Source organism: Heterocephalus glaber, unplaced genomic scaffold (assembly GCF_053883595.1).
Source record: "Heterocephalus glaber isolate CG9 unplaced genomic scaffold, H.glaber_assembly_v1.0 deba00001688, whole genome shotgun sequence".
In the NCBI taxonomy this organism is placed as follows: domain Eukaryota; kingdom Metazoa; phylum Chordata; class Mammalia; order Rodentia; family Bathyergidae; genus Heterocephalus; species Heterocephalus glaber.
This window is the reverse complement of record NW_028258413.1, coordinates 7,986,486-8,011,858: the sequence shown is the minus strand read 5'-3', so window position 1 is coordinate 8,011,858 and position 25,373 is coordinate 7,986,486. Positions and strand designations below refer to the sequence as shown.

Here is a 25,373-nt window from a genome sequence, read left to right as displayed (position 1 = left end):
TACTGGGTGAAAGTTACACATAATTCAAGATGGAGCCAGGGCTCCATCTCCAGTCTGATCTTCCCATTCCACCAGCAGCTCCGAGGACGTGTTTATAGGGACCCTGAGGTTGGTTTCCCCAGAGACACCACGCACTCTCGCTCTGTACTCAGGGCAGGTCTTAGGACCCACACCACACAGTGTCTCACCATGGTGCACATGCTCTACCAATGTTGCCCGCAGAATTCTCTGCATGCCGTTTCCAACACTCGGCTCCAGGAGCAAGGAAATCCGTGTGACTTCAGGATTCGGTGGCAAACTCAACCTGCTTTCTCACACTATCAGTGCCTGAAGTTCCACTTCAAGCTTTTCTTTCACTTCTGTGACCAAACAGGGGCAATGCCTTTTGACATCTTAGAGTGGGTGAGTTTGTGAGAACATTCTGAAAGCAGGTTTGTATCCAGTTCAGAGAAAATCCTGGACAACTTCTAAGGGGCATGGGAAAGTTAACTGGGGAGCCAAAAAGAGCAAAGTGGGCTTGGTTTTGTCTGCTGCAGGGCTATGAATTGCATCCCCCCCAGTTACAGTCAAACCCTCACCCAGGTAACTATGAACACGATCTTATTGGGAAACAGGGTCTTCCGCAGCTGTAATCAAGTTAAGGGGTCACACTGGGCTAGAGTGTGCTCCGAATCCAATGACGAGTTTCCTAATCAGAGAAAGGAGATGGAGGCACAGATGAGGTGACAGAGCCCTGCCAGAGTGACCAGAGCCACCAGAGGCCGGGAAGGGGCTCCAGACATTTCCCGGAGCCAGGAGGGAGCATGGCCATTGTGGCCCCAGGATTTCTGTTCCAGGACAAGGCCAGGCAGCATTAGGCCATCCACCTGGCGCAATCCGTTACCAGGGTCCGAGGAAATTATGCCGACACTCCACCCTCAGCTTCAAGTTCACTCTAAGAGGACATTTGAAGTTTGAAATTTAACTGAACTCGGCACCAGTTAACTCTTCGATTTATGTTCCCCAAATGAACGGCCCTGGCTCTACTCCTGTAGCTGTCTCTCATGCTCACATTGGTCCCTGGGCAGAAAGGAGAAGGCCCATCATTTTATATAAATTATACATCAACCTCCTTGGGTGTAACAGTGGCGGATTTCTAATAATGTCCCATAAATAACATCGTTGCTCCTGATCCTCAAGGATCCCCTGAATTCTAGCTGTTTCAAGGGAGCTAAATGACAGCATACAGCCAGTAAAAAGGATCCAGTTCCTCCCCAACTGCACCAGGAGGTCCTGACAGCCTCGGGCAGAGGGACGAGAGGCCACCTGAGGCCACCGCCCTCCACACCTCTGCAACACGGCCATGGCTTCTGACCCATTCCTGATGTTTGCAAGTTAAATTACACAGCGAGCTCCACAGGCTGCTTCAACCCAGGGCATCACGACCTGCGCCTAAAGGGAGTGGGGTCCAGGGCCTGAGGCGGGCGGTCCCACGGGAGCCCTGTCCCCGGTGCTGTGCCCGCCCGAGAGGTCCGGCCAGGGCTGGAATTCCAGGGCCGCCAGGATGACCGTGGCCAGGTGTTTCCCGGGTAACCGACGTGGGCAGGACTGCGGACCCCGAAGGCGTCAGGACGCTCAGCTGTCATCCTTCATGGACGGGGCGGGGTGACATCGGAATCAGGGTGAAAGTGCGGATTCCGGAGAACTGGAGCCGTCAGCCGGGGTGAGTCGGGCGGCACGGACGTTATCGGGGGCTCGGATCCCCAGGCCCGTTGGGGACCCGCTGCCCTCATTCAACCACGAGGCCGCCTGAAGAGGTTGGGGTCCCCGCCCCGCCCCCACCCCACCCCAGGGTCCCCGTCCCCGAGTCCCCCTCCCCGGGCTTCCCCCGCCCCCGGGCCCGGCCCCGCCGACGTCAGCGGGAATTTCCAGCAGGAAGTGAGAGCGCGAGCGAGGCCGAGGCAGCGCCGCCACCCGCAGGAAGAGGAGGTTTCGCTACTGGGCGACGCCGGACGGCGCTGCCTTCCCCGCGGTCCGCCTGCCTTCCCCGCGGTCCGCGCCGCCCTGCTCGCCACCGCGTCCCCGCCCGTCCCGCGCGCAGCATGGAGGGCCGCTGACCGGACCCGATCCGACGCGATCCGACCGATCCGCTCAGACCCGCTCCGGCCCGGCCCGATCAGACCGCTGAGACCCGACCGGATCCGATCCGTCAGCCCGGCCGCGACCCCGGGACCGCGGGCCGCAGGGTGAGCAGGGCGCGCGGGGCCCAGCGGGGCGCAGCCACTTCCTCGTTCCGGGCCGGGCCGGCGGGGACCAGGGCGGGACCGGGGCTGCTCGGCCCAGGCCGCGGCGGCGAGGTGGACGCCGGGCACAGCGGGCTCACCCCGGGCTGGGAGCTGGGGCGCCGCCAGAGCCCCCGGGGTGCCGGGCCTGGGCCTGCCGCGAGCCCTCTCCCTCTCCTGCGCGTTAATGTTGCAGAATTAAGCAGGGCCTGGTACGATGGCGGGGCCTGGCCTTGGAGCCAAGAGATCCCCCCTCCTGGCACTTCTCAGACGCTTGATTATGTAAAACTCGTGGACAATGGCACCAGGCGCCCAGCGTGACCTCTGAGCAGTGCTAGTGATACCAACCACGCCTGCCCCAGTTAAGTTTTCTTGGGGGCTTCAAAAATGCACACGGCGGAGCTGTTGGCCCTGGGTTATTGGTGTGTTCTGAAACTGAAGTAAGACCCGGGATACAGCATCTGGTTGGTCGTCCAGATTTAAGACATATTTATGGACTTAAAGTACAGCTTTATATTGAGCTTATAAAATATCTGTATTTGACCCAAAGATTTTGTTATAGGGCTCCTAAGTGAGAAATGGCTATAGTATTCTCCAAACATTCACTAGCCCAGGCACTAAAACATTCTCCTACAAACTGATCTTTGCTCTCATACTAAGGCTTCAGATTAAGATTTCACTAGTTTTCTCAAAGAACTCGACTGAAGCGCTGAGTAGCTTAAACTACATTCTTATTTGTTAAAGCTTTAAAAAAGAAACTGGATTAAAATTAAGCCTTTGCCTGAAGTATGTTCCTGATTTTCATATTGTGCTTTCTAGACATGAATCCTTTTGCTGTTTGATCCAATAAAAAATTATGTAAATAATTTAAAGCAAAGGGCTTTTGTTTGGTTGTGAACTTATGAATTCAGGTAGACAGAAAATAAAAAAGAGATGTTTCCTATTATACATTTATCATGTGTAATGAGTGGAAACACGACATCTTAAACTGTCTCTCCGTAGCTACAAGTGTGGCTCCTGATTATCCTCCCTCACCTGCTTAGCTAAAAGGTCTTCCTGTGCTGTACCCTGCCCAATGAACCAGACAGAAAGTAAGATTACTTCATTGGCCGGAGCCAGTGCTACTTGCTGTGAAAAATCAACCCCTTCTAAACTGTTTGAAAGACTGCTTTAAGAAAGCAGCATCACCCTATTAAAAGTTGGTGGCGAAGTGATGCTGCGTTATCTCAGTTTTAAAATTTCGGCTTTATCTTGTGTTCTGCAACTAGTGCTGACTCCCCTTGAACCGAGTGGATGTCTCTGGTTTTCTAGCCCAGTCAGTGACTGCCAGGGTATATACTGCAAAAACAGTCCTGCCCCTGTCAGCACTGCTTTGATCTCGGTACTTCCTTTTTTACTTATTTTTACCTCTTAAGATCATCTGTGGCGACCAAGTTGCAGTTGGTGGAAGCCCAGTGAATCTAAACAGGCAGAGTTTTAGACTGAGTGAGCTCGTTCCTTGCGTTTTTCTTCTCGCTGCACTGTGAAACAAATGGAAGCCGGCACGAAAAACTAGAATCTCTGCAGGCTGCTTAGGTCACCACGTTTAGACTTCCAGATAAATGATGAAGTAAGTTTCTACTCTGACTCTCAGGGATGCCAGTGTTGGCAGACCGGAGGGCTCGGTAATGAATTGGCAGCTGGAGCATCCTGGGCCATGGTTCAGTCCTCACACCCTTGCTGTTACCTGATTTATGACAGGTATTTTCCTGTGCAGAGGTGAAAGTCCTGGCCTCTGAGGGGAAGTGGTTACTTCAGAACCTTCAATTAGTTTGAACTTGGGAAAAGCAAGACAACCAGTTGACATTGTAAAACTGTAAGTTGAAATAATTATATCTGCATTGCCATATAGGTTTTGTTGTTGTTAAGTGGTTGGTCCTGGGATGGAACCTTGGGCCCCAGGCATGCTCTGCCACTGAACTGCACCCCCTGCCCTGCCCTGTGGGTTTCTGATACAGCGTTCAAGGTGTGGTCTTTTTTGGTGGTAAGAATTGATTGGTAGATGGGCTGCTGTGCGGGTAGCAGGAAGTAGATGTGGAATGCAGAAAGTGAATCAATATGCTCCCCTGCTCTGCAGACTGAGCGATAATCCCATTAGCAGGAGTTGCTGCTCAGGAATCAATGGCTCTGCAGAATTTCTCCTGAACCTGCCTGGCCTTCAGTGGGAAGGTTGTTCTGATTGGCTGACTTGTTGACTCTGTCTAGAGTATGGACTGTAGGAGGCAGTGGGGCTATTGTGTAAGAAGACAGGGAGGAGACGGAAGAATAGAACTTTGGTGCTAGAGGAGGACACTTCCAAGGTGTCCTGCTCCTGCTCCTACATCCGCGTGTGTGTCCCATCTGGCTGTCGGGCAGCCGCTTCCTGGTGGCCAGGGAGTTGCGCTGGAGTGATGGCACCTGCTCTCTGGGAGTTAGCTCTCTGTGTCCTCCTGCACCCACTTTGTTTCAGAGGCAGCAGGTACAGCATCAAAGGAGTGGAGACCCTGCTAGTGGATTCCACTAGTGTCTGGGAAACCACACAGGTTAGCATAGTTGATGGTTATAGTCACAGAACCAACCCTCGTAGCTTGGCACTCTCTCCTTTGTGAGAGTGCCTGCCTTCCTGTCAGATCTAGAAAGGAAAAAAGAACAGCACTCTGTTCGTGCTGCTGAGACTGCTTCTGCCTGGAGGTGTCTCTAGGTACAGGGTCACGCACTAGCTGAGATGCTCAGCAGGGGCCAGGAGACCTGGCCTGGAAGAGCAACTGACAGTTTGGGAAAAGTTGTGAAATGAAATTGCATTGCTTCCCCACAAAGAATTTAAGACCTAACAGTCTTAACACAAAAGGCTCGTGAGATGTGATTGTTCAAGATGATAGGAAACCCCCTCAAAAATGTGTTTAGAGTATTAATTATACATACTGTATTTTAAATTTTAAAAAGAAAGCTATTATTATTCAGTCCTTGTGTTTTCTGTCATAACTAACACTGATTATATTATCAGCAATATGTTTCATCTCCTTTAATTTGTTGTGTTTTTGAAATTGAAATAATGATATATGTACAGTATAAGTTTAACTATCCATTACAAATTGGCTTATTACTTCTGTTTTTTTTATCACCATTAGGCCAAAAACTTTATAACCAGCTTCTGTTCTGACCCATGTTTTCAATAGATATCAACAGATTTAAAATATCAACAGAACTGGGTGTGGAGGCACATACATGTGTAAACCTAGCACTGTAGGATGCTGAGGCAGGAGGATTACAAGTCCAAGCACAACCTGGGCAACTTAGTGAGCCTTTGTCTCAAAATCATAAATAATAATGGGCCAGGGATTTAGCTCAGTGGTTCCACTGCCTGCCTTGAAAGTGCAAGGAGCCGAGTTCGATCCCCAATACCAAAAAAAAAAAAAAAGAAGACCCTAAATTATAAAAACTGAAAATGAGCGATATATAATATGTAGATGCACTAATTCCCCACAATGAAGTATTATATAATGCAGACACATACCAATAAAAAAGAAAAAGCTCTTTGAAAGAATCAAATCCTATAGTTCCAGCTCAAAAGGAATAATATCTAATCATATCATACTGAGCATCCTGCTTGTTGGAACACAGTAAACGTGTGTTGAATGATTGACTGATATTACATTGTTTTGTTTTAAATGGACAGCCTTTCTATAGAGAACAAAAATTACACAATTTTACCTTGCCTTCCGTTAAGAAAGCAGCCAAAGGGCCAGGGATTTAGTTCAGTGGTTTCGCTGCCTGCCTCGCAACCGCAAGGACCCAAGTTCGATCCTCGGTACGAGAGAGAGAGAGAGAGAGACAGAGAGAAAGAGGCCAAAAACCCAGTTCCTGCTTCCTAGGTATTTTATTATTATCCAAAGTACGCTTGAAGTTTATTAGAACAAGTAAATTATTAAAAAGTCCCTCGTGCCTCCATAAGAAGCTTTTCATTCTGAAATAGGAGCATATGAACTGGAAGCATGCTTGTAGTTTCAGAGTGTTACAGCGCTTGTCAAGCGAGGTAATAAAATAATTGAAATGATAAACGGTGTGTGTATGAGTGAAGAGCAGAACTTTAGGCAGTCAGAGTTGCTCTGAACTCCACTGAGACTGCGGTTTCTTATTAGCATGTCCAGAAAGGGAAGCACCACTTTCCAGTCCCAGGATCGCCAACATCTACTGAAGTCTGTCACCTAAACGTGGCCCCAGGTTACCCTCTCCACACCCTGTCACCCAGAAATCTGTGCCGGTTACGTGATTAGATAGAAACCCTCAAGAACAAGCAGGCACTCGGCAGGGATACTGACTGTCCTTTCCTTTCATCTTTAAGGATTCTGTAACGCTGCACAGCGTGGGGCTCCGTGTGGTGAGGTTTGTCCATCCCCTGTCCCTTGTAGCAGCTTGAAAAAGTCCCCCTCGAAACTCTGCGCTGAGCACTTACTCTTTGGGGACGCAGCTTATGAAACGGAAGACATCGTCCAGACTAGGAAGGAGCAAATGCTTCACCGCCGTGCACCCAGGTCCCTGTCCCAGGAGCCCAGCCGTCCTGTGGGGAAGACAGAGTTTCCATTCAGTGCCACTTGGCTGTGGGGTCCCCTCGATTCTCACCCTGACCCAGACACTGCGACACTCAAAAGCATACACCCAAGGTTTAAAAATTAATTTGAAAAATTATACACACACTTAGAAAGTCTTTGTTATTGCCGACAGGGAAGTTCAGTGTTTACACACACAGCAAGTGCGCTCGCTGTAAAGCTGTCAATGCTGGGAGCACAGGGTCTGCTCTTAAACAACAGACTCAGCAGGACCAGAGGACCCTGTGAAGGGCAGCCCCGCTGCATCCCACTGCCTGGTCAGTTTACCCCTCAGCTCCTGGGCATAAGAAAAACAGCTGTAACTGTGTCCTAGCCCTCCGTGCACTGGTCAGAAATGCATGGACTTCAGGACTGGGCTTTTCTTCAGTGTGAATCTTTTTGATGAATGGGGCTCACCCAGGTTTCCTGGATAGATCTACTCTCTGCTGACTTGAACTAAAGGAAGAAGGAATGGGGCCACGTCGAGTTAAGCACACCGCCAGAGGAAGAGTGGACCATTAACAAATCAGGATTGTCTCAGCGGCACTGCACCTGCCCGGCAAGCGCAAAGTCCTGAGTTCGATTTCCGGCACTGAAAAAAGAAATCATGATTGTTTCAATGAATTTTGTTTTGTTAAAATAACAGTTATTTCCAAAAACGGATTACTTTTACTAGGTATCGTGTGGTTTGAAGGAAGCACATTCACCATAGTTCAGTGTCGGGGCAAAACTGCGGCTTGTTTGTCCCAGACCCCAGGTCTAACCTTCATCAGGATGCAGAGAAGGACAGTCAGAGGTGTCAACAGATGCCCCTGCCTGAGCCTGGAATTCAGTGAAGTAGTGAAAATGAATTACTTAATTGTCTTAGAAAATATCCCCTCCAAGACAAGAATTTTAGGAATGAGAAAATGACTACTTTGGGATGTATTAACCCAAATTCCTAACTAGTGTTTTATTGACATTTGAGAAACGTTGTCAGACGGCTCCTGGGTGTGGGCTTATTCTGCAGGGTTAACTCCTGGCTGGTGCTCGGGCCTAAAGACCTCATTTATAAACTTTGGTGCCCTTTTCATTTAAATAAGGAGCAGGCTCGGCGGCAGTGGGGAAAGAGGAGCAGTCCCTGAGAGCTAATCCTCCACAGATGTACAAGCCCCTTCACGACTTAGAAGAGGAAATGAAGATGATATGGAAGCGTGGCACACATGGAGGAAATCTGAAGCAGAAAAGAAAAAGCAGACCGAAGGTTAAGGATAAAATTAAATCAGATTTAGTTCTACTGTGTTGGGTATTCAGGAAAGTACTAAGGCAAACATGCAAACTCACTGATTTACCTAAAATCAAAACTGCATGTAAGATCTAGGAAGTAGGAAAGTTTTTTTTTTATTCTTGGTACCGGGGATCGAACTCCGGTCCTTGCGCTTGCACAGCAGGCAGCGAAACCACTGAGCTAAATCCCCAGCCCGGAAAGTTTTTTGTTTTTGTTTTTTAAGGCACTCAATCTACCCACTTCAAACCAACCAGAAAATCTGTGAAAATACTTTCTGGAGGAGATGGATGAAAATGAACCAAAATACAGCCGATCCCTTACCCTATTCATTTAATTTGTGTACTTATTATGCTGTCAAGACATATTAAGGCATATAAATGTTATTTCTACATAGGTGTATGTGTTATCAAACCTAAGAATCTTTTGAAAGGTTTAAGAAAACAAAGGATAATGGAAAATAAAGGGTTAGAGGGAGAGTTCCTCTATGAAACTGTTTTGAATGTGAGTATGAAGAAAATAACCTGGAAAGTGAACCAGAAGTCTGGTGGACAGGATAAATTGAGTATCTCATGGTTGAGGAGGGGAGGAAATCATAATGAAAGGGCGGTAGAGACTGCCTAGGAAGAGGACTTTCTTTAAAGGCCTTGCTTGGCAGATTATTCTATTTCTGATAAATTGAAAACAACAAACATTTTCCCCACATTCTGAAAGCACATGAGGAGTGTGTTGTGATTATGTAAACACCAGTTTGCACAAATCAAAATGCAAAGCATGATATCTGACAGCAATTAAATATATTTCCTGGCTTTTGTGCTACATCACAGCAGGTGTGTGACATAGTGTGTTTACGCTTCCTACATGTTTACCCAATTTCCCATGAAAGACGTTTAACAAGTGCACAGCATCTTTTAAATGTTTCCTGAGTATATTACCATTCATCCACCCTGCAATCAGGGCTCCTTTAGGGTGGGTGTAGAAGGGATCCTGTTTCTCTTAGAAAATCCACTGTAACAGCCAAGAAGGAGTTAGCCCAGGTTGTTTGGAGAGGTCGTTTCACCCTTGCTGAAACAGATGGATAGTTTTTGAGTAACTGTGCTGTGTTTGCTAAATACCTATTACAGTGCGGGGACTGGCTCCTGCGCCTGGAGCGTCTCCACACAAGTGGCCCTCACAGCACGCCAGGGTTAAGTTGGCCACAGCCCTGCCCTGCCTGGGCCTCGACCCGCTGTGTGCTCGATGCTGTCCGTGCTGTTCTCGGGCCCCGCCCTTCCCACCGGGCCCTGTACCCTCGCTCTCTCCTCCCTCTGCAGCCCCGGCCCCGCCTCCAGCACCCTCCCACCTCCAGCCCATCTTCCGTCCCAGCCGCTCCAGCCGCAGTTTTCTTGTTGGTCGCAGGGGTTGAACCCACTAAGCTGCATCCTCAGCTCTTTCTCGAAATCACTCTTAATTTCGAGACAGGGTCTCGCTGAGTCTCCCGGGGGCTGCAGCTGGTGTCCACAGCCGATTCCCGCACACCCTGCTGCTCCCCATGTCGCCGTCAGGGCAGCGTTGGCTCCTCCACTTGGACCCCCTGGTGCCCTCCTGGGCAGGCAGCCCTCGCCTCCCACCACCCTGCGACCACACAGCCCCAGCTCCTCGTGCCCGACCTCTTCCCCGATCTCTCAGGGAGGACTCCTGCAGCCACATCCAGCCTTCTCTGTGCTTCTCGGTGTGCTGAAGGAGAAGCATCTCAAGGACAGCCATTTATCTTATTCATGTATATACGTTGTATGCTTGTTGAATGAATAATTGACCAAACAAGTTGTTAGGGAACCTGCTCCTGATTGTGTTGTGTGGCAGTGGGCAAGGTACAGCAATCCACTTCTTTGGGTCTTATTTTCTCTCTGTTAAATACCAAGAGAGGGGTTCGACTAATTGAACCTTACTTCTTAAAAGAAATTTTATTGGGTTTTTGAGGCAGGGTGTTGCTAAGTAATTCAGCCTCCCCTTGAACTCACCGTGTAGCCCAAACTGGCCTCGCACTTGAACTTGCTTTCATCTCCTGCCTCAGCCTCCCCAGTGCTGGGTTACAGGCGTGCACCACCATCCCTGGCTTGCGTCTTTGATACAGTTGCATTAATTAGAAGACTTGGGGTTTTCTTGCCATACCGACATATGTCAGCTGCAGGAAAATAGATACACGGGCACACCACCTGTTCCTGACTGCGAGTGCAATCCCAGGAACTGTCTGGTGCCTAAGGAACCATGATTTTGGGTTCCAGTCTGGTTTCTTCCTGACATCCAGATGTTTCTGTGGTTTCATCTTCTCATGTTTAACTGGTAGCTCACATTATATTTCTCCAAAGAATTTGATGAAAAATTTGAGATGAAATTGAATATAAAATTCAGTACTTGAATTTCAAATTGATGAAGGTCTAAACTGAGCCCTGGTCTCACTATTTATGGCTATTCTTGGAGGGGGAGGAGAGAGGGCACTAGTAATGGTGTGAGCTGAATCCACATGGGTTATAGCAGGAATGCAGTGTCTCAAACTGACAAATCAAGAGAAAAGGACATGAGGGGGCTGGGGATTTAGCTCAGTGGTTCCGGCGCCTGACTCACAAGTGCAAGGTCCCAAGTTCGATCCCCGGTACTGGAAAAAAAAAAGAGAAAAGGACATGAACATATAATTGGAGATGTGAATAGAGCCACCAGGTAAACCCAAAAGAGAAAGTGATCAGTTATAGAAAGTTTGCTTCTCTGAAAAGCAAAATTGGAGGGGCGGGGCAAGGGCACCTTTGTTATTTAAAGAAGTTCCTCTGTCTTTGCATAATAATGACAATTGCTCATTATTTCTTCTTCCTTTTCCCCCCAGCTTCGTACAGTTGACAAGTTCCATACAGTATGGTGCACACGATGATGCTTGTTTATACACACATGTTGTGAAATGAGTAAATTGAACCAAGATTCAGTTTGATTCCACTTTTTTTAAGCTGTAATTCCTGAGTATTGATGAAGTCTTCCTATGAGCTAGGCACAGTTCTGAGTACTGGAAATACGATGCTGAACAAGAAAGATTTCCAGAACCTCATAAGCTTAGATCATAGACTGTCTTCCTGTGTCACCTACCCCTTGTAAGCTGGAGGGTTATGAGGCGGAGGAGCGGAGCTGGCTGCTCCTGCCTGGGTCGCTACACACAGTGACATCTGTGTGTCCTAAAAGGCTTCTCTGTCTGAGTGGTCAGTTGGAAAGGGCTCCAAAGCTGGACCAGAAGCTGGGAAGGTTCCCATACAAGCCTGATTCTGACGCTTGCAAGTCACTGTGTGTGTGTGTGTGTGTGTGTGAGAGAGAGAGAGAGAGAGAGATGGAAGTCTTCATTGTGATTTCTTAGCTTTGATTTCACCTCCAGACTGACTGTGACCCTATGAGAACCAAGCCTTGCTGGGTCACATTATGAATCCATTTCTTTTCTTTTTTCTTTCTGGTACCAGGGATCAAACTCAGACCTTGCACTTACCAGGCAGGTGCGGCACCACTGAGCTACATCCCTGGCCCTGAATCCATTTCTTTTAAAACATAAAGGACATAGGGCTGGGATACAGCTCAGTGACAGAGCATTTGCTTAGCAAGCACAAGGCCCTGGGTTCAGTATCTAGCACTGCAAAAAACAAAACAGAAAGCATTAAGTACAGTGGATCCCTGAGTTAAAACCAGCCTGTCATATGAACAACTTGAGTTAGGACCAAAATTTTAGTTTTAACTTACGAACAAAGTCTTGAGTTATGACCGGAATGCTGACTGCTTGTGCTTCCAGATGGTCTCTGATACAGATTTAACCCTTAAAGAGTTCTGGAAGGAAATTATAGCATTCTTTCCTGTGTAGGATTAATTGAGAAACCCTGGGCCAATGTCTCTCTAAGGACACTGAGAGCTCTCTGAAAGAAAGCGTGGCCTAAAATTATACAAGAGAGAGACTTTGAAGGCTGTATAGAGGAGCCTGAGACTTCATTGACCAATTTGAGTTACAACCAGCCCTCGTGAACAAATTGAGTTCATAAGTCAAGGGTCCACTGTACATATTTTATGGGTTTTTTGAGGATTAATAAAAACAAAATGAAAATCCAAAATAAATCCAAGCATATTCAGGGTCAAGAGAGCAGATGGGTTTCTCTATATTTGAACAAATGGATACTAATCTCTAACTCATAATCGGTGAGGTCTGCTTGCGCCTCAACCTGGAAATATAAATATTTCAAGATGGTACTTGAGGCAAAGACCAGACACGAAGTTAAATTCCATCATACTGTGGTTTCCAGGAAGAAGTCTGTAGGTTTAGAAACTTAGAAGAAAAAGGTCAGAACACAAAGGCCACTAAATCAAATTCCTTTCTATTGAGGCCTGAATGAAAGACTCAAACTATCTGCAGATCCGCAGAGTCAGTTTTCATGAGGAAGTGGAAGGCAGGCCCATCCGGGAGTGACTTTAATTAGAACATGCAAGTCTGGATAATTTTCTACAATCCTTGGAGAATGTCTACAGCTCTATAGATTTTCTCAGCAGGTTTTGCCTACATAATATTAACAAAGATGAATTTTACTTAGAATGGAATTTGCCTTTTGATATACATGACACTTAATTACAATATGATTGAAAAGTGTCCAAAACATCTTTTTGATCCTCTGTATGTTACTGAGGTGCGATTACGAAGACAACCATAGGCAAAGATTTGTTCCAGTGGGGCACATAGGAATGCGCTTAATCACTTTAGCAAGAAAATCCCATCCCCCGTGTTAAGTGTGAGCCTGGTGCAGCGAGAATTTAGACATTTCTTCCAGGTGGGGAAGATAGTCATGTTTATAGTGTTTTATCGATTCTCAGAGGCAAGCCTTTCTTCCCTGGCCTTAATTGCATCTGCTTGAGGATTTTACTGATACTTCCTGTTGCTAGTTTCTGGTTGAATTGCGTTGTGTTTAGGCAACATACTGTAGTAGTCAGCTCTTTGTCACTGTAACAAAATGCCAGAGAGACTTCACTTCCAGCTTTGGAGGTTCCCGTCCATTGCCAATGCACAGTGGAGCATAAGCACTTGCCCCATTGGCCTGGGAAGAACAGAGAAGAGAGAGCCGGCCAGGCCAGGGTCCCCAACCCCTCCAGGGTCACAGCACCCATGACCTAAGGACTTCACTGGGCCCACCTCCTAACGGGTCCACTGACGCAATCTCATCTCTCCAGGAACCAAGCTTTTAACCTGCGGGCCTTCGGGGACACTCGAAATCCACAGCACAGACTCCGTGGGTTTCCCTGGAGTTTATAGCGACTTGCTTTGTGGCCCAGCTCGCAGTCATCTCTGAATATTCCGTGTGCACTGGAAACTGACGTGTGTGCTGTGGTCACTGGTGGAGTGTTTGGGGCTCTGAGGGTCGCCGGACCGGTGGTGTAGCTCCACATCTCACGGCCCTGGTGGAAAATGTGTCCCCGCCAAAGCTCCGGGCCAGGCACGGACCTGCCAATGTGATAGTGACAGGCATGGGGCCCTCGAGAGGCGGTGAGGACATAAGCCAGCCTTCCTGGGAGTGGGTTATAAAGCCCAGCGGGAAGGGCATGGTCGTCTCCCCTCTTCCCCTCCCTCCGCGCGAGGACAGTGCCACCGCATCCCCTCCCCGCCACACCACAAATGGTGGCACCTTGATCTTGGGCTTGCAGCCTCCGGAGCTATGAGAGATTTCTGTCCCTTATCAGTTGTCCACTCTCGTGTCATTTGTTTTACCAGTCAGTGCTGAAACAGCAGCGTTGAAAACCTTAACTATCACTGGGGGTTTGTTCTTCTTTCAGAATTTTTTTTTGCTTCTTGCATTTTGAAGCACTATTAACAGGTGCATGCACATTAAGTTTATTATTTCCCCTTCATGAATTAACTTCTTTTAATTCTTACATATTTTCCTCTTTGTCCCTGGTAATATTTCTTCTCATGAAGTCTACTTTTTCTGCTAACATAGCATGCTTTTTTACATTTAGTATTTGCATGATATAACTGGCATAATTTTCCATCCTTTAGAACAGTGTCTTTAGTATTAAAGTGCAATTCTTATGAAGTCATAGTTTTAGATCTTGTTTTTTTTATTCTTTTAGGTACTGGGGATTGAACTCAGGACCTTGCGCTTTCGAGGCAGGCGGCGGAAACACTAAGCTAAATCCCTGGCCCTTGCTTTTTTAAAATCCAGTTTCACCATCCCTACTTTTGAACTGAGTCCATTCCATTTAGTATAACTATCGGTAGGTTGAGCTTATGTCTTCTGTCTTTAATAACTGTTACTGTTTACCTATCCCTGCTTTATTCATTTTCCCTTTTACTGCCATCCTTTAATAAATCCTTTCTTGTTTCATTTTCTTTTCTTTGCTGGATATTTTCTAAACTGGTTACACTGGAGGTTATGATATGTACTTGAGTGTACAGGGAATTAATATCACAGCACTTGTTAGAAGGTACAAATTCAACATCATTGTGCCTCAGTTTTTTCTCTTCCCTTTGTGCTATGATTGTTACACAGCTTACTTCTGCATACATTATAAACCCTAAATATATTGTATTCTCTTGAACGTTTGTCTATTATTTTACTTTAATTTTTATTTTTTGTAGAGCTGGGGATCCAACCGGTGGCCTCCCACACGCTAGGTGAACTCCGTACCACTAAGCTGCATCCCCAGTGTTTTGCCTTTATTTTTTTTAACAAGGTCTCACTCTGTAGCACAGGCTGGCCTTGAATTTGCAGTGCTCCTACCTCATTCTCCCTGGAGGCTGGGTTTACAGGTGTACCCCACCCACACCGCTTCACCTCTATTTTCAAAGAGTACATTTGCTATTCTAGCCTGATCTTATTTTTTTCACCACTTTAAAGATGCCTTTACCTAGTGTTCTGGCTCATTGTTTCTGGTAGAAAGTCAGCCACCCTGCTCACTATTGTTGTACCGGATAGAGATGTCTTTTCTTATCCCTTGATTCTTTGGGGGGGTTTTTTATCATTAGTTTTTAACAGTTTGAAGTATGTCTAGCATGGTTTTGTTTTTATCTGTCATGGGAATTATTGAGATTCTTAGCTGTATGGGTGATTTTTTAAAAGCCAACTTTGGAAAAGTCTCAATCAACATTTCTTCAGTCTTTTCCTCCTGGAACTCTAAATTATGTGAACAACTGATGCTGTCCATAGTTTCCCTGAAGCTGTCTTCACTTCTACCTGCCTTTCCTCCAGGCTTCAAATTGGATAGTTTTGTTGATCATTCTTCCAGTCCACTGATCCCTTCCGGCATATTATTCAATGCACTGAGAAGTTCATCTTGTAAAATTTCTCAGCAGTTCTAGAATTTCCATGTGGTTCTTTTGAAAAAGTCTGTGCGCATTCCCTACCTGTTCACTTACATCCCCATCTTTTCCTTTATATTATTTAATACATTTGCTGTTTGCTGTTTTATAGTCATTTATCTGTATCTTTTCTTCCTCCTGAGCCATAATTTCCTACTTCTTTGGAGGCTTCAGCAGTTGTTACTGTATAATGTAGATGTTACATTGTAGAGTTTACTTTCTGATTTCTTTACCCTGAGTTGAGTTTTGTTGTAATGGACAATGAATTTCCCAGTGGATCACCTGGTCTTACTGAGATGGGTTGGGAGTAGCCCTTGTTTTAGGGTGCATTCCTTGTTCTCATTACATGGTCTCCAGTCTGAGGTCACAGCTGAGTGTTCAGGCTGCCCAGGGCGTCTCACAGTGGTCTGACCTCTTGACTCTCCCTTCAGTGTCTCTAACCACACATCTGGTGTCTCAGCGCCAGCACACTTAAGTGTCTGGCTGTGGCCATAAGAGACCTTTCTGCAGATTTCCAAGGCTCTTGCTCCCAGAGTAAATCTTATCCCTCTAATCCCATCTACTGAGATTGCTGCTGTTTGGGTCTCCGTTCTTGGGTCATGGTTTAGAAAGGGTCCTCAGTCAAGAAGACAGGGTGAAGGTGGCGCTTGTAGCCCTGAGGTAGCTGCAGTTCAGTGTGAAGCTATCGTGTTAAGTATTTTAAACAATTTCACAGTAGAACATGGCAGAGGCAAGTTCAAGTAACTCTTACTCTGGCATGACTGAAAGCAGTACTCTGTATGCTCACAAATGAGATATGGCAATGCTTCATACAGGCAGTAAATATTAATAAAAATACCTAGGGACTACCAATTTGAAAATACAAAAAAAGCAAAACTCCCACCTCTGCTTTTTAGGCACTTACATTTACTAACAAAGATTATAAATACATAGGTAAAGTAGTAGAATGCAATGCTGTAAAGGGTAAGTGAGCTGGACTCATGTCAGAGACCTGCTGTGGACCTGAGGATGTAAACCACAAGGGGAAATGCAAGGGCTGACCGGACAGGTTGCCTCTTGGGCAGCTCTGAGAAGTGGGTGACGCTTAGGTAGGAAAGAGGGCATTTCAAGGTGTGGGACAACTGTGAACACATACCCACCAGGCAGGAATGAGCAAGACATTTCGTGAAGTCTGCCTGTAGTACAGGGCTTTGGTCGGGACATAGTAATAGTGCCCATAATACAAGAAGATTCAGCATAGTGCACTAAGCTGAATGGTTGAGGTCCTTGAACTTTATCACAAAAGTACTCAGGTAACAGGGCCGGGGATTTAGCTCAGTGGTTCCGCCGCCTGCCTCGAAAACACAAGGACCTGAGTTCAATCCCTGGTACCAAAAAAAAAAAAAAAAAAGTACTCAGGTAATAATGTGACAGATCTGTAGGGAGGGAGGAAGAGGAGAGCAGGGAGACAGGAACTGTCCCTGGGGTGAGGTAATAAAGGTCTGCCAGGTGCGACAGTGGACACAGAAAGGCAGGGCAGGCACAGGAAACCATGTGGAGGAAAAATCAGCAGGGATTGGTTATTGATTGGCTGTGAGTGAGGATGAGATACTGGCAGAAAGTAAGAAGTCCAGAGTGCGGCTTATTGCCCCACAGTGGTAGATTTGGTTTTAGAGATTAGAGAGTTCAAGGGATTTAAAGCACTATTAACTTGTTTATAGTGGTATCATTGCTTACAGCGGTCGGTGGTCTGTTCACATTTGCACTTTCAAAGTCTTCCCGGTCCTGATTTTGTGTTGTGTGGGGTTTGGAGCTGATCCGCTGTTCTTTGGTTTAGCTGGGAATTACACAAGCCAATAGCGTGAGGAGGGCTCGGCTAGGGATGTAATTAGTGAATTGCTACTAAGACAACTACCCCTGCCCAAGTTACCAAAAGACACTCTCTGTTGCATTGTCTCTGCCTGTTTGTCTCCCTGCTCGCTAACCTGCTAGATTAGTTAGCTTTGCCGCACAGGAAGAGCATAAGCACATTGAAATACAAACACTCATCATTTCTTCTGAGTCTGTGGGCCCTGTGAGCTTCTGGCTATCAGTTGGCATTTCACACAGACTCTGGTTTTGAATAAGTGCGTGGTCTTATATCAGCAGCCAGCTTAGTGTTTTGGTTTTTGTTTGTTTGTTTTTTGTGTTTTGTTTTCTTGAGATAGGATCCCGCTAAGTTGTCCAAGCTGGCCTGGAACTCGGAATGATCCTCCTGTCTCAGCCTCCTGGGTGCTGGGATTACAGGTGTGTGCCACTCCACACCTGGGTGTTGTTTTTTATAGACTTCTTTTCAGAGAAAATTTATCTTCTTTCTGTTCTTTGAACTTTTCCCCAAGAGATCTTTTTTAAGACAGTGACCATCACTTGAATGAATATTGTTTAGGACTTTTGTGTTCCCCGGTGATCACCTTGCTTGTGTGTGAGGTCAGCGCCCTGTCCAGCTCCTGTTCCAGGGGACGCATTAGGGTCACCTGCCCCAGGGGAGCCAGAGCTCTGCAAGGCCAGGAGATCAGAGGCTGAAGAGGGGGACTGCTCCAGCTAGGAGAGTACCAGGTGGTCCCCAATGGTGTCTCCCCAAAAAAGGAGGCAGGGGGTTTCACTGGGGAGACATGCATATCCATACCCCCTGTGGGGGGCTCTTTCCCGCACACCTGCAATTTGAGGTTGTGCCACTTCCTTTGTTGCACGTCCCAAGTGTGGACAGGTCAAGAGTTTAGCACTGTAATGAAAGTGCAAGGACCAAGGCTCGCTGGGGTCCCCTGGAAGGCCTGGGTTGGGCTGGTTGGAATCAGGTCTCTGCTCTGGTGGGGGTGGGTGGTAACCATGGTTGGCGATTACCTTCGCCCTGTGTGCCTGCCCGGCAGCTGACACTCGGGGTGGACCAGCCCCAGCCATAGCATCGGGAGACCTGGGGCAAAGATACCCTATTGCAGTAAGCAGTGCTGCAAGCCAGGAGGAAAATCCCGTCCACCTTGCAGGCAGGGGAGAAGCCTGGGCATGGAGTTAGATCCGCCAGTGTCCCCTGCCAGCCCAGCCTGCTCCTGCACTGCAGCCTCCCGGAATGTGTTTCTCAGGATGGGGCTGAAAAGGGCATGCAACCCATGAAGCACTAGCAACAGTGCCTTCCCATGGGAAGAGGAAGGAAGCTGAGCTCTTTCTCCCTGTGGGCCACACACTGCATGCTGGGTGGCATTTGTCAGTCCTTCCTCCTATGCCTTTTCCACCTTTGGGACTGGACAGTCCCGATCCCCACCTGGATGCCGTGGGACCAACCACCCATGTGTGACAGCCACACATGGCCCAGACTTCACCTCATGCCCCTGCGGACAACATGTAAACACTGTATCCAGTAGGGACTGAACCACTCTAGAGGGAACATGGCAGTGTACCCACCAATGAGTCCGCCACCCCCTTAGGCTGGCATCCCATTCGCCAGCTGTGCCATGGAACATTCGCCTTCCTAGGTAGCGATTCCACTGGTTGCTTGGTCACACTGCACCTACATGAAACAACGTGGATATGAAAACAGAAGGGAAAAAAGAAGTTTTTACAACTCTAAATGTGGTAGCATATAAATATCGACTCCTTTTCAAAAATTTTCAGAAATCAGCTCTTCCGAAAAGAGCAATTAAATCCACTGTCAGTTTTTGTTGCACCATCACTGGCCCGATATATTGTCAGAAAGGTGTCAATGAACAGCCTTTCCAGAGCTTTCCTATTGTTCTATGATCGAGGAGAATCCCAGGAGTGCTTAGTAGTTTTTGGCTGGTTCATATTTCATTCATTTATGTCATCAGTTGTTAAAATGTCAAAGTTAAATTTCCAATAATATATATTTCCACTTACATAATTTAGTTAGGAAATTAAAGTATAGAAATATATAACTTAAAAGCTTCCATGTTACTGAATGTGCACATGTATCTGAATTATTGTTAACAATTGTGTAATATTTAACTTATGAATGTAGAATAATTATAATTTAGCAATCTGCTATCAACAGACATTACATTTGCTTCTTTTTCTCTTTTCCTTTTCTTTGCTGCAGTGCATATCCTTTTTTTTCCACTCTTGCTCAGGCAGTTCTTTAATGCAGATTCATGAAGGTGGAATTGCAAAATGAAAAGTTACTTTGCTTTGAATGTTTTACATTCTCTGTAGTGTGCCACCGGGAAGCCAGTCCTGCCACAGGGAGGACCCGGGCCCTCACTTCCTTGGGCCTCCGTTCTTTTACCCTTGATAAAGAATTCAGTCGAGACACACAGCTGGACAGAAGCCTGGGTAGAGTTCGTTGCAAAGTGGATACAGAGAAGGCGAGTGAGTTTGGACCCCTTTTTATGCACCCTCCTAGGTTCCAGGAACTCACTGATTACGGAGCTCATTGACATTTTACTAAGAACTTAATTAGGAATTAATTGAATGTCCTCCTGTCTTTTTTAGACAGTCAGTAATTCCCCAGGGGATTTTGTCATCTAAGGAAGGCACAAAAGAAATTCAAGAGAGATAAGTTCTTCAGTGAAACCAGCCCTGGCAGGAGGGTCTTTGAACACTTCCTTTCCTGGGGTCCTTGGGCTGCTGCTGGTGGCAGCCAGGAATGTGGATGCCTGTGTGGAGTTAGGGGGCCAGGGGCCAGGGGCCGGGGATCAGGAGGGCTGTGCACAACCTTCGACCTCAGGGTGTGTCTTAGTTACTTTTTGTTGCCTAGATGAAATACCCAACACTCAAAGTTAAGGGAGGAAAGGTTTGTGTAGCTCACACTTTGTAGAGGTTTCAGTCCATAATTGGCGGGCTCCAAGGCAGGGTGGCATGGGAGAGGAGAAATAGTTCATTTCAGGCAGAAGGTAGCAAAGCAGCAACAGACAGCCACAGCTCTCTCTGTCCCTTTTATCTTATCCAGACTACTTAGGGCGGGTAGCACTCCCGCCCTTAATCCTAGTGCCCTTGAGACTAGATTGCACCATGAGTCAATCCCAGTGTCACAACTCTAGATCCAGCCGCCTCTGAAAAGCCCCACCTATGACTGCATGAGGCTTTGAGGGGCATCTAGACACAGCCATAACAGGGTGTCACTGCTCCTGGGGTGGCCTAGGGTCTGAGACTCAGAGGCTATTATGACATGTTACCCGCTGGCCCCTTTGTTTCCTACCTGCAGTGCGTGCCACCTCAGACCAACTCCTTTTGTCCCTCTGGCCGCTAATGTCCAGCTCTCTGTCTGCCCCAGAGCCCATGTGCACGGACCTGCTTCTGTGTTTCCTTCAAAACATCCTTCCTCAGAAAGAGTCTTTGGCATATTTTTCTCTATCAATTTGTTATCCCACACAGAAATGGTGAAAGGTCACTTTTTCTTGCAGTTTCACCCTATTGCAATCCAAGATGAGGGATTAAAATCTGGAAAATAGAGACACTTCCCCTCTGATTCCCAACTCTTCCTACCTAACCGTCTGTGTTTTACACTGCCAACTTGGTCCTTTGTGGTCATGGACTCAGTTAAGTGGGATTTAAAAGGTAGTTTTTAAATTTTTAATGGCATCTAATAGAATAGCATCCACTGGTCACAGTGGATGGTGGTGGGAAGGTGTGGACAGCTCTGGGCCCACACAGTCTCCGATGCAGGAACAGGAGCCACCCCGCGGCTGTGAAGTGCAGGAGAACCCGAGCAGCCTGGCTGCCGAGGAGCCCACAGGTGGGACAGTCGCAGACATGTCAACAGTGACCCATTGGGCTTCCAAGGAACTCATGGTGCATGCAGAACTAGGCTGGTGGGGACATTGAGCTTTTCGTGAGAAACGCACCACTCTGGTGGCCACTTGTCACCAGCCAGCTCCATTTTCTGTTTCTCTCTCTGTGGGGTGAAAATCTCCCTCCCCTCACATGGGGAGAGAGGGCGCTGGCCCAGGTCTCCCTTTCTGTTTCGGGGTCCTTCCTCAAGAGCAAGGGCTGGGCAGGAGGAAGGGAGGAAGCAGGCGGGGGCTCGGAGGGGGTTTCCCTGGGCCTTTCTCAGCCTTTGTCCAGAGCCTCGGAGTGTTTCAACATCTGACGAATAAAACCTGCTTTTACAATTAATGCAAATATTCCTTGGTGATTCATCCTTTCCAAGTGGTTCTTGGTTTCTTTGACATTTTATTTTTAAACTACGAGTTAACATCGACATCACCCTGGGGCTCCTCTCGCCTCCCAGCTCTGCCCGGGCTGCACAAGTTCAGCCCTGAGAGGTCACCAGGCATCCTCGCTGCCCGGGCCTTCCACACTGTGCTGTTGAGGACACACTGGTGGGGAGCTCTTGGGTGGGTTAGTGGAGGAAAGGCTGCTTGATTTGGCCTTCTGTCTAGCACAGTCCTAATAAAGTAGGTTTCATTAAAATTTTCAATTTAATTTTTACTTTTTTGGCAGTGCTGGGGATTGAACCCAAGGCTTCACATACACTAGACAAGGACTCCACCAGTGAGCTGCACCCCTCACCTGCAATTGCATTGTTAGAGTGAGAGCTACTTTCTGCTAATTCAGTATACTTTACATTCAGTTTGTACATAACCAGCCTCATGCAGGCTGAATGAATGGGTGGGTCCATCTGCTTCATAAGCTGACATCTCCCCTGGGCTCAGGAAGACTGTTGGAAAAACTCGGGAAATCACCCCCATTAATGGAAAGACTAAAGCCAAGAAAATGGCTTTTAAATTTTCTGGAAATGTGGGCTCCAGTGGTGTTGAAAGGGTTGGGATTCTCCGAGGCTGTTGTGGCTGGTGTTAGGGTTACGCGTCAATGTAACTTTTTAAAGTAGGATTTATATAGCTGGAAGTTATGCTAAGAACTCTTTTATACATATATATATATATATATATATATATACATACACACACTTACATGTACACACTCATAAATACATATAGAAATCCACCAGGGGTGGATTTAGCCAGGGGTGGCGAGGCACGCCTCTTATCCCAGCACTCTGGGAGGCTGGGCCAAGAAGATTGAAAGTTTGAGCCCAGCCGGGGCAACTTAGCGTCTTAGTAAGAACTTGTCTCAAAACAAAAAATAAAAAGGTGCTGGGATGTAGCTCAGTGCATAGACCCTGGTCTCAGTCCCTAGTGCCACCACCAAAACAAAAAAAAAATCCAAGTTTACCGATGAATGCCTGGACATTTAAAGGATATGTTCTTTGAATAGGCGTTTCCTAGCTAACACACATTCCAAGCTCATCAATGCTCGACTTTTTACATAAGCCCACCCTTTCCAAATCTCTACCTTCCCGAAAGAGAAACCAGGGCCACAGCGGGTCTAGTTAATATCCAAGGCCACACACCGAAGAGTGCAGAGCTCCTGGCTTTCAAATGACCATTCCTCTTCATTGCAGCGAGTCAGTTTTCCCTTTTCTTAACTGTTTATCTCAATAGATCTATGTTTAATTTCGGTGTTGGAATATTTTCAGTCCCTAGTTTCCTGTCTTCGGCAAATTTTTCCCTGCAAATCTGCAGGAACTGCATCTGGTGCAGGTCTCAGAGCTGCTCGAGGCACGGTTGAAATCGTGCACTGCTCCAGTCCCCCCCCCCCCGGGACTCAGGGGAGGCGTGCAGGGCTCTGGGGAAAGAGGGTCCCCCCAGAATCAGGTCTGGGTTTTGGCACTGGGCCCTCCAGTGTGAGCTGCAGACGGTCCCAGCTGCTGTGTCCCACGGGTGTGGCTCAGGGACCCAGGCTTCATAGTCTCATCATCTGCCATGCCCCGGGCACTCACTGTCCCCTCTGGCAGAGCCAGGGCTTCTCCACACCAGCTTTAACCCCGTGTCACACAGAGCCCCGCCCAGTCCCAGGAGGTGTGGGGACTGAGCACGTCGTGCCCAGCTGCAGGCTTGAGTGGTCTTCGAGCGTTCCAGACTTTGGGAAAAAATCCATGAATTTGCTTCAGGAATTCATATTTGTTTTCAACCTCATCTTCTTAAAAACTTACCATTTCTTAGCTTACGTATCATAAATTTAATCTACATGAATTGAAATAAAACTAACTTCTTAAAATACTGAAAAGAGTATTTCTTATCCAAGCGAATGCTGAGTGCTCACTCCCGGCTTTAGAGACACCTGAACCTCACCCAGGGGCCCTTCACCTCTCGAAGATGGGGCCGGGTGGGTTCATTTCTGACCCCACAGCCTCGGTATAAAGTTTGTAACTTTGTATTTCTACTGTCTCCCCAACCCCAGCACTGCAGAGAGTGTGGGGACCATTCTGGGACCATCACGGAGTGGACAGATAATGCACATCAAGGCTAAGTCCAAATCCGAAGTTTAGGTGTGATAAAAAGAAACAGCCTGAAGAATCTAAGTGTGTGTAATTTCTACACAGAGAATCAGAGCAGCTGTACCAAACTCAGGCACTGTGAGCCTAGCATGGGGCTTGGGGCCTGCGTAAATGGCAATCCCTCGCTTGTGCAATGTCCCCATGTCAGATTTAGAAACCAAACAGGAACTGCACCTGCCCCCCCTGAGGTCCATAGAGTGCTGTGTGGGCTGACCTCGGGGTGCACTCTGTCCCTGGATTTTCTGAGACTTGCTCCAGTATTTCAGTTGTGTTTTGTTTTGTTTCAATACACAGCTCCAGGATGACGGAAGATGATTCGTACCTGGGAGGGCACGAACAAGTAAGTTTTGTACTGCCATCTCACCGGCAGTTTTATTTCCATCTGTTCACATTTCAAAATCGACAGAGCCCACACAAGGCAGTCAGTGTCAGGAAAACTCTAAAGTTGGTTTAAAAAGTTTTTATTTTAATTTAAGTCTCCTGGTCCCTCCGGGATCAGACCGGTGCAGACATTTCGTGTAAAGTGGGTCACTCGCCCTATCACACGTATTTTGCACAAACATTGTGTGTGTGACCGGTCACACGCCAGCCACTGTACCAGTGCCCTAGGACGACTGTTACACCTTGGCCTGCAGTGGTGGCGCCTCAGCCCCTGGCTCTGTGTCCTTCGTCCCCTGTGTCATATTATGTCCTTGCATCTCCGTGTCTTCTTTCTGGCACCTCACACTTCATCTTTCTGCTTCTCTCCCATGACCGCATTTCTACCAGAGTCTAGGACTTAAACAGGTCTCTTTTTAGGGGGACACAGTTCAACTCACCACAGCCCAGCGAAATATTCACTTAACTCTCTTCTAGTGAGGAGGCAGAGGGTATAGGGAAAAGACCTCTGGACTTAGAATTGGGAGACTGTTGTACGAATGTCGCTGCTGCTGATCGATTAGCTCTTCAATCCCAGGAATCCGAACCTCCCCATCCTACTTGTTCCCTTTTGAAAACCGGAAAGGCCAGCCCCACCTGCACAGGGGCTCAAAGACTACATGGGGGAATGGAACAGGTGTGCTTTGAGAGCACAAAACTGCTACATTTAGCAGTTAGGAAAGGGTAATAGTGTCCAGCTCTTTAGTTTGAAAAAATTCCAAGCCTGCAAGAAAGTAGTATAGTCCAACAAATCTATGCTGGTCATTAACATTTTGCTACTGTCACTGTCTCTCTCTCTCTCTCTCTCTCTCTCTTTTTTATATGTATAGAACGACTTAAAAGCAATTTTCAGACTCTGAAGTAATTCCATGGTGATATTGTTTTGAATGTAATGATTTTAAGAAGTACTTAAAGCACTGACATTCATTCCTGTTATTTATCGAAGCCTTATTATGCACTAGAACATTGATGATACATCAAAATAAGTAGGGACATAGAATAAGAAATTACACTCTGACTTCCGGAAGCTGCTGTGCCTGTAGGAGGGACAGAGACACAGTGTCCGAGGGGTGATCGGGGGCCGTGCCACACAGAGAGGACAGATGTGTCCAGAGGGATTCCTGGGAGCAGTGGGGCAAGAAAGCAAGAGGTAGGGAGCACATTGTAAAGGAGGCTGTGTGCA

General features: G+C 47.2%; 1 protein-coding gene across 8 annotated transcripts in view; it reads left to right on the top strand.

The window, feature by feature from the left end:
* The first annotated feature begins 1,916 nt into the window (after positions 1 to 1,916).
* Nfkb1 (nuclear factor kappa B subunit 1) overlaps positions 1,917 to 25,373 on the top strand; it is a 96,555-nt gene continuing 73,098 nt past the window's right edge. For 4 of the 8 annotated variants that reach the window (XM_021245473.2, XM_087198727.1, XM_087198728.1 and 1 more), the window contains exon 1: positions 24,068 to 24,113. Coding sequence is in view for 4 of the 8 variants with exons in the window: in XM_021245471.2 (XP_021101130.1) it covers positions 24,075 to 24,113 (39 nt within the window). In the remaining 4 variants the exon portion in view is untranslated. Of the gene's footprint in view, positions 2,226 to 4,001; positions 4,117 to 24,067; positions 24,114 to 25,373 lie in introns of those variants that run through there. The other 4 variants (XM_021245471.2, XM_021245469.2, XM_021245470.2 and 1 more) reach the window with 3 other exon arrangements.